This window comes from Aulonocara stuartgranti (genome assembly GCF_965226115.1).
Source record: "Aulonocara stuartgranti genome assembly, chromosome: 11".
NCBI lineage: Eukaryota > Metazoa > Chordata > Actinopteri > Cichliformes > Cichlidae > Aulonocara > Aulonocara stuartgranti.
In genome coordinates, this window is record NC_138947.1 from 17,762,023 (window position 1) to 17,771,319 (window position 9,297).

Genomic DNA, 9,297 nt, shown 5'->3' on the forward strand with positions numbered 1-9,297 from the left:
ATGTCGCTGCAGGATGCTGTGTTAGCTATGCTGGTTCAGTGTTCCTTCATTTTGAATACATTTCCAAAAGTGTCACCAGCAAAGCATCCTGTACACCATCACACCTCCTCAATGCTTCAAGGTGGGAACCATGTATGTAGAGACCATCCGTTCACTTTTTCTGTGTCGCACAAAGACACGGCGAAGTACAGATTTAGACTGGTTCAATGTCCATTCCTTGTGTTCCTTGGCCCCCCAAAAATCTCTTCTGCTTGTTGCTTTTCCTTAGTTGTGGTTTCTTAGCAGCTATTTGACTATAAAGGCCTGATTCACACAGTCTCCTCTTCTGCACAACACAATTGATGGTCCCAACCCCATTAAGAGGACAAGAAATTCCACAAATGAACCCTGACAAGGCACACCTTTAAAGTGAAAACCATGTCAGGTTACTACATCATGGAGCTCATTGAGAGAATACCAAGGATTTGCAGCACTGTCAACAAAGAAAAGGGAAGCTATTCTGAAATATAAAACATATTTACGGTTATTTATCAACTTTTTCCTTGCTACATAATTACATACATCTTGCTTCATATATTTGATGTCTTCAGTATGTATCTACAATGCAGAAAGTAGTCAATTTAAAGAAAAAAACATTAAATGAGAAGGTGTGTCCAAACTTTTGCCTGGTGGTGTACATTACCAACACATTCAAAAGGACATGACTGGTCGGTAATCAGTAACCAATAACAGAGACGGCTTAAGTCAAAGATACTGTAAACCACAACAGTTTCAAAGTTAGGAGGGAGTAGTTTCACATTTCATCAGTTACTGAATGCAGGTCAGAAAACTGCAAACTAATAACTAAATGGGAGCTTCAGGAGATCTTTAAAAGGTTAAGTTGGCACAAAATTTTGATAAGTTTTTAAGCAAGCACCTATAAGACAACATTTGAAGTAAAGAAGTCTCAGAATTTGTTGAAGTCTATCTGCAACAGATAATATAATATATAAAATTGCTTTATGTCAAAAAGGTGCGAAATTAAGCAATGGCATCCCTAAAGTGTCAAAAACACATGATGAAGCCAGAGAATTAACCTGTTCTAGCAACGAGCGGAGCACACTTATCATTCCGTACAAGTGAAAAGGTTTCTGTTTTCATTTACACCTTTTTTTAGTCTCCTGCAGCACTGTTAGACAGCATGCGTACATGCTTCTGCAAACCAGAAACCCGGTTCATCATCTCGCTTCAGGTAGGCAGAGATAGAAGTGAATATGTGTGGCGAGACAGCTGCACTTAAGTCCCGACTTCAGTTTCACTGCCTATCTCTGCTGTTAGACAGGCCAGGTGCTGGAGCAATTTCACAACAAGAGTCGTTAAAGCGTGTGCAGAAGTGTCACAAAGACACGCTATAATCCCCTTCTGCAATGTGCAGGTTCATACACAACTGGGTGAAAGTATCAAGAAGGGCCAGAAAGGCTCATGAGTCAAAAGTACTCTTTTATTTACAGTCATATTACAAAATCCACACACCCACAAGGACAAAAAGTCACCAGTACAGGTTGTATAAAAATGAAATGACGTCCTCTTTCTTTTATCTCAGATTGCCAACCTTTCGCTGATTTAAGATCCTAATAACTGATCACTTGAATTTCCTGTGAAAACTCCCAAAATGCATTGCATCTTCTGTCGCTGCCTCATGCAGAAATAACCTCAAGCCGACTTGACTTTTTGGCCGATGTCAGACCAGGCACCACATCAAAAAGAAACAACAATGTTATGTGGCAGCCTTGTGGTCAGAATGCATGTTGCACTGAGACCACAGCATTTAATCTGCGATTCCAGCTAGGAACCTTTGCTACAAATCACTTACCCTCTCCTCTCAATTACTACTACGGCTGTTCTGTCCACATTTGAAAGAGAAAAATCCAAACCACTATACTATATAAGATATAACACAATTTAATGGTGGACTTAATCATGGCCACAGTCTTTATTAACCAGCTACAGCCAGCTGATTACCTGTTTGACACAGAGAACTTTTAACCGTTTGTTCAAAACAGTAATACGTTGTATAAACTGCACTGTACTGTTTCATGTGAGAGATGCTAACATGCTACGTGACATTTAGAATAGTTTAAATCCTAATTCTCTTTTTACTAACCTTTTATTTTGCCTTTCAAGTTGGTATTTGTTCTTGTGCTAGTGTCTACTCAGCTGTATTCTGTTAGTGCTTAGCAAAAGTTCACTTAAATGCCGAGCAGAACAAAAGTGTGAGAGTACACCTGTGGTGGAAAAGTGGGCAACAAACCATTTAAAAGTAATATACTTGAAAAAGCCAAAGAACAAATATGTTCGGGATACTGTTTGGACAGGGCAAATAGCTTATCAGCGACATGTGAACGTTTAGAAGCTTGAAGCTCCACTTTCATGTGATGCCACATATATAACGATGATTTCTGTAACTGTGTAGCCAGTGTCACTGAAAATGCACAAGCCACCACCTAGTGGGTTGTTGGAAAAAACGCAGGACACTTTGGTTCATATGATGCTGGTCTAATATATGGAATGAAAAGCTTGCAGTCAATAATACACTTGTATTATATGTTTTCATGATAAAAATCAGCCCTGTGTTTTGACAGAAATTCAGTTCATAGCTGCAATCTCTGGCCCCCCTGACTCATCACAGTAAAATCTGATAGAAAAGTACGTTTTGCTTTCCTTTAATAGTATTTTCAACATTCTAAAGAAGTGAAAAAAATATTGAAATTGTAGAAAAAATACAACCTTACATCAAATTCGTCAAAAACATAACTCGATGACCCACCATATCTTCGTAAAGAATCACTCAGATAACCATACCTGCCACTTTGAGCCTCAGATGTGAAGTCCTGTAAATGTATTTTAAATTTCGTTGCAATCAATAAGCTTCTACTTATCAGCTACCAGTTTAACAGATGCAGACACATCTTGTGACAGACCAAAACAGAACTTGTGTGATGACTTCTTGTAATGACAACGAGTACACGACAAATTAAAAGAAAAAAACAAAATAGAAAACAACAAAAAAAATGGAAGTGAATGGCTCCATCTCGTCCAGGTCACAGTCCCTGATGTTTCTGCTGGTAACCTGAGAGTCAGCAGCTTTGAGAAACTGGTTAGATGAGTAGTGAAGGGGTGGGTTTCTTGCCTGGCCAAGTTTCTTTGGCATACTTCTTTTTTCGTGGCTCGTTGTGGGTCTCCGGTAGGTAAGGAGCTGTAACAGGTGTGGGGTTGAGAGTGACAGGTGGCTGTGGAGCCTCAGGGGCCAGGTCTACCTCTGGTGCTGGGTTAGGGAAAGGGAGAGGAAGCCCTCCCTGCATGGCAACACCTCCTGGAGCTCCTATCGGCTGGTTCTCATGACTGGTGGGAGGCAAGTCCCCATAGAGACCACCACCAAAGCCGTAGCCGTGCATGCGTTTTGAAGTCAAGTCATCAAAACCCAAAGTGTTCTGGCCCTCTAATCTCCGTTTCTACAGCAGGGATAGCAGAGCATCAGCTTCACAGTTCATACACTTAATACATGTTTACCTTTCCAAGTCATACAGCTAGACCACTGCAAATGGTAGTGTTACACTGGGCATACTGGGGCCACCCAGTGAGCTACACAGGACAACTTTTTATTTTTGCAAAAAATGCACATTTATCACCTTAAAAATTACATTTCTTTAACCATCCTGTCAGCTAAATGTATCTGACATCAAAACTCACCTTTATAGGGATGACAGCAGTCTGCACCATATTTCTGAAGCGCCCAACAGAGGGGTCTATATCCTCTGTAAAGATTTAAAGAACAGTTGGTATACATTAGCGCTGGGGGCATTTCTTCTCATTAGAATTCACAATCAACATATTTGATCAGTGACATATCAGCCATAAGCCACCTCACTGCAAACCCACATTAATTAATGCGTTTCTAGCCTGGAATGAAAAGTATCCAAATTTAGTTTATTTGGCTTAATCTTAACTAATCTAATCATCAAAGCTCATTTTCTTCTCATGTACATGCTGTAAATAAAATAACAATCCACTAGTTTTTGGGTAACTAACTTGAGTACCTGGATTAATGATGGAATCTTCTTCACTGAAGGTAACTCTGGAATTTTTTCGTTTCCTCTTGGGCCTCTGGATTTCCAGGTTGCCTTCCTCAATGGTGAGGAGGGAGATGCGCTTGTTGTGAGCTGTGTTGAACTCTGTCAGGTTCTGGCAGGTTAAAAACATTACATATGAGCAAAATAGCTGCATGAATGTCAAAATATCCCAACATAACAACACGATATACCGGAACAAACTTGATAGAAAAAAACAGTATTATAAATAGGGATGGGTATCGTTTAGGTTTTATCCGATACCGGTGCCAAATCGGTACTTTTGAAACGGTGCCGGTGCTCAAACGGTGCTCAAACCGGTGCTTAAAGAATGGAGAACACAAAATTGGTCCAAAAACCTCTCATGTTCAGCTGTTTTTTGTAAAAATATAACAATGTTAGCCTTTTCTGCAGCTATGGGGCATATATGGTATCACTCTTGGCTGGAAGCAGTGCTTAAACAATGGAAAAAACACAAACTTTGTCCTAAACCTCTCATGTTTAACTGTTTTCCACTTTTTCTTTGGTCATTTTAGCCTTTTTAGCCAGGGTGAAGGGAGTATCTGCCATCAAACAAGAAGACAGCAGCATGTAGCTATGATGATGTTTGCTAGTTCGCCTTACATGCATTAATGTAATAACGTGGTTAGCCTGCTCACGCAGAGAAGAACGGCTGCTGCTGCATCATCATCCGTCATCATTTCTGCTACACTGGCAGGGCTAGGGGCCAGGACTCTCCTCTTCGTGTTTTTGGGGGATGTTGCATAACAGGCAACCCACCCGCAGTAGATGTGCTCGGTGTGAGGTCTCGCAGCAAGCTATCAAATACGGCGCATTTCTGGGCTTTTAAAAAAAACGCTATGCGTCGCCAGGTGTTTCATCGGATTCGAGGTGTTACCTCCTTTGACAGTATCACAGTATCAGCTTAAAGCACTTGTTGCAGGCTGCTGAGTTTGCATATTTTGCTATGAAGTACAGCCAGACTTTTAACCGCTTCGCCTTGGGCATTTTTAATCTGTAGCTCTGCTTTAACAGAACGTACGTACGTACCTGGCCCCGCCTACTATCCTCGGAAACGTAAAATGATTGGCTAGAATCTAAAGTGTATCACAGCTCAGGGAAATAAAGCACCGAAATGTGCGCTGCTTTTCGGTCTGGTTACTACCGTTTATGTCAGAACCGGTGCCATCATGGCACCGGACACCGGTACCCATCCCTAATTATAAAGTGTCATATCGTGATAATTTTGTGAGGCCACATCGAAAAGGCTCGGATGAGCTTTCCAAAGTTCTACAAGTTGTGCCTCCATCCCTTGTGTCCAGATCACACGCTGCACTGCCGTGCTACTCCGTCTTTTTCACCGACATTTATGCGTTTGCGCATGCGCAGTGTGAGCGGCTGCGGTGACACCCTCACGACGGTCGTGAGGATTTCAAACCTGTTTGAAATCCTCCCGACCAAGCGATTGATGATCGGGAGCTGGTCGGGAGGTGTTAATCACTTCTCGTTCCCCACGTATACTACATGATGCACGATGAAGGCCAAACTCGGGCCGATCACCAAAACGGTCGCACGACTCAACAATCGGCTCAAAATGGGCCAAAAATCGCACAGTGTAAGCCCAGCTTAACTTATAAAAATAACACGTGGAGTTTTCTAGTCAGAAGACGTATCGCAGTATCATGTGCATTATGAGTGAAGGGGTTACAAATTGAAGAGCTTAGCCTATTTAAACAGACCTAATTTAGTGTTTTTTAGTGCACCAAAATACATACTGTGGACCTGAGAGGTATTCACATCAGCCATGATATTCCTTTCCCGTGCAGTTCATTTTTCAGAATATAAACTAACTGTACCTCCAGTTCTGTCTCTTCTTCTGGAAGCCCAAGCAGTCCTTTCAGCTCCTCATCATCTCCTGTCTTGCTGTCCCCTGTGCCAGCACTGCCTTGGGTTTGAGGTTTCTCTCTGATGGTGTAAGTCCGTGTTGAGGCCCCAAAAGATATTGTAGAGTCTATGGGAACCTGCTGAGGCTTGTGGGCCTCCAGCCGAATGTGTCCAAGGAAAGTACCGTGTGCTAAATGATGACATCAAGCACAGTTTTAGGACTGATGTGTGTAGCTAAGCCTGATGTAATAATGAAACAACAATAATTCAAGGTAGTCAAACAATACATTTTGTCAATATTTGGTAACTTTTCTGACTTGCCTGACCCAGCAATATTAAATACTAATATAACAATGACCTCTGCATTAACAGAGGCCATGTTTAAGCACATAATGTCTGGTGTGATCAAACTGCAATTTTTCTTTATATCCAGTTATTCTCATAAATGTGATTTTTAGTCCATTCTTAATTTTATCATCTATAACATCATTTTCATTAATACGTTTTTGCTAATATTTTTAAAAAGGTCCAATGCGTGCCACTTTCTTGCCAAAACTCAGTTGCCAGCTGGCATATCATGTTTCTATTTATTTTTTGCAGCTGGTTATAACAAACGAGAAAGAGAGAATGCATAACTGCTACACAAGACAACTACTTCTTTTGAGTGCTCCCCTTAGCAGCCACCACCCACTCTTTCCCTTTCACTGCCATAGCCAACTAATATGTCATCTGCTCCATCCTTAGTCTCCAGCCTTACCTACATCTCACTCGCTCCTAGTGTGCTGTATTCCTAGCCAACCAGTAATCCTGTCTAATTCCTTCATCTCCCTGACTACTGAATATTTGATTACTTTCTTGTACTGTGTTATTCCATGACAAAGTCTCCTTGTTTGCTCTGTCCAGACGATGCACCAAACAGCTTTGCCTGAGCACTTCAGCTGTATTTTCCCAGTCATCTGGTAAATTTCCCCTAAGACCCAGAGCCTGTCTCCTCAACTCCTCCCTAAATTCCACGCCAGCATTCTTCCTCCATAAACTTCCACCATGGAATCTTTGGCTCTGCCATCACTCTGCTCTTCTGCTAGATTTCCAAAGTCATCCTACAGACGACCATCCAGTGCAGCTTAGCTACCACCTCACCACCACCTTGCAGTCTCCTGTCTGTTTATATAGTCCGAATTACACATTTATTACAAAAACAGGACCTTAAATAAACAATAAGGTTTCCAATTACAATCTGACCCTGATGCTTAGCATCATTGCTTTAAAAACTAGCTGATTATCAAAACAATTAGAATATTGTTGTGGATTATTTTTGTCTATCCAACAAATTATTCGAGCGATTATGAGCACTACTGGCTGCACGTAATAGATTAATTTTATTCCCTTTTAGCCCTTAGCTTTTTCAGACAGTAACGTAGAGTGTACAAGTATGACTGAAGATCATGTCTTACTGCTGTTGAGGTCTATGAGGAAGACCCTTTTCAGGTGTTTGTGATAGACTAGTGCAGCGTGAACACGAGAGCACGACTGATGGTCAATGGTGAAGTCGCACCAGTCGGGGTTCCTCCCAAATAGGTAGTACTTCTTTTCATCTATGATCAGTTTCTAGAAGGAGAGACACGAGTTAGTGACTTGGCTTTGAAAACAAGCCAGTGAAGAAGGCTGAATAACATTTCTGTGCCTCTGAGCCATAACTCCACAGTGTTGCTTCCACTGAAAAGCTTAAAACTCAGGGCTGATTCTACTGTCGCACCGTTTGAAGCCCTGCAGCCAAAGCAGACTGTCAGGCTCGTATCTGGTGCATTCAATTAACCCTACTACCAGCATTATTCTTGCAGTTCACAAGTATGCAATACTATAAATTGTTGGTCTAGTGTAACATCTCCAAACTTCCAGTTACCTCTATCAGTTTGTCCCCCTTCATCACGTCCAGGTGGAGCCCAGGGGGCGGTTTGCCTGCCCTAAGAGAAAACATTTTTAAACATTAAAACTGTCTAAGTTAATGTTATACGTGGACAGTGGATCATTATTCTAAATAAATGGCTACACTCCATTGTCTCCCCTTGCTGCAGTTAAGGATTTGTTCATAGAAACGACTCACTCACCTCTGCACTCATAGAAACGTGTTCAAGATTGATACTTTTACATACAGAAAAACTTATTAAATTATATCCTGCGTATACATGTGATTTATTTCTTCTTTTCATGATCAGAATTAAAACTGCACATAAACGATGGGTCTTAATAAGAAAAAAAGAGGCAACGCCATTTGTAGATACACACCAGCGTTAGCCTGCTCAGATGCTAACATTAGCCACTGTGAAAACCAGCTATTCTCCTCTGTAGAAAGTTACATTGATAATTAAGTGAATGCTAATCTGCTCATTTGCACCTGATATCACATAACAAGCTAACGGCTACAACTTTAGCACGTGCATTTTCTCACCATGATGGACAATCAAAAGGAGGGGGACTGTCTTTGCTTATTTTAGTCGCCATCTTGCCTCAGCTTCTCAAAGCAGAGCTGCATGCTGGGTAAACGTCACTTCGGATTACTGGGAAATGTAGTCCTGTAGTACTGCCAAACATTGAATAGAATATTAGACTACGTTTTCTCATTTACTCCGACTTTTACTTAAAATAAGTGGTAATACAAAATAATACATGAATTTTCTAAGAATGTTTAAACCCATGAGGGGGGGGATTAAACTAACACCAACTTTGAGTTACCACAAGAACCAGCAGGGGTCCCTATCCCCCAAATTTCTAAGTTAACACTGTTAAAAGGTCAAATCAGATAAAATAACTGATATTTGTTTCGTGAGCAGCTGGTGGTTTGAATGAAGCTAGGACTGTGGGTCTATCTATTTGGGGCAACGGTACTAATAGCTGGTGTGGGCGGACTCTGTGTCAAGCACTGATCTTTAGAGCTTTTTGTGGTTCTTGGAAACTGTGAGTTGAGTCAAACGCTAAAAACCACTGCCTGCCTTCCTTGATATGTCAAGGTGGGAGGATATCTAGCCTCTCCTTGCTGCAGATAGAAGTGTCATAGGCTTAGAAAAGCACTAAGAGCAGGAAGTGCTGAGAGAGAAAGATGACACATGGCTAAAACGAATATCACAAAGAGCCTGAAATATTAGTGAAGAAAAGCTATCAGTGTGTCCTCGCATCTGTGCTCTGAGAGTTGCTCTTTTGCATTTTTAAAGGTTATCATAGTGCATGTATTTATTTAAACCTTGCGCAATGTGTTCACACTGATTTTGGCCACACCGTTAAGTAGAGCAGCTTGACTATCAAACAAGAA

General features: G+C 41.2%; 1 protein-coding gene across 1 annotated transcript; it reads right to left on the bottom strand.

Annotated features, from left to right (window-relative positions):
- Nucleotides 1-1,466: 1,466 nt before the first annotated feature.
- Nucleotides 1,467-8,535, bottom strand: ppp1r8b (protein phosphatase 1, regulatory subunit 8b). The gene is made up of 7 exons (XM_082550672.1): nucleotides 8,440-8,535; nucleotides 7,894-7,954; nucleotides 7,445-7,598; nucleotides 5,963-6,180; nucleotides 4,077-4,221; nucleotides 3,730-3,794; nucleotides 1,467-3,491 (listed from the first exon to the last, which is right to left on the bottom strand). The coding sequence occupies exons 1-7, from the start codon at nucleotides 8,490-8,492 to the stop codon at nucleotides 3,138-3,140; spliced, it is 1,050 nt and encodes a 349-aa protein (XP_082406798.1). The 5' UTR covers nucleotides 8,493-8,535; the 3' UTR covers nucleotides 1,467-3,137.
- Between the last annotated feature and the right edge of the window lie 762 nt (nucleotides 8,536-9,297).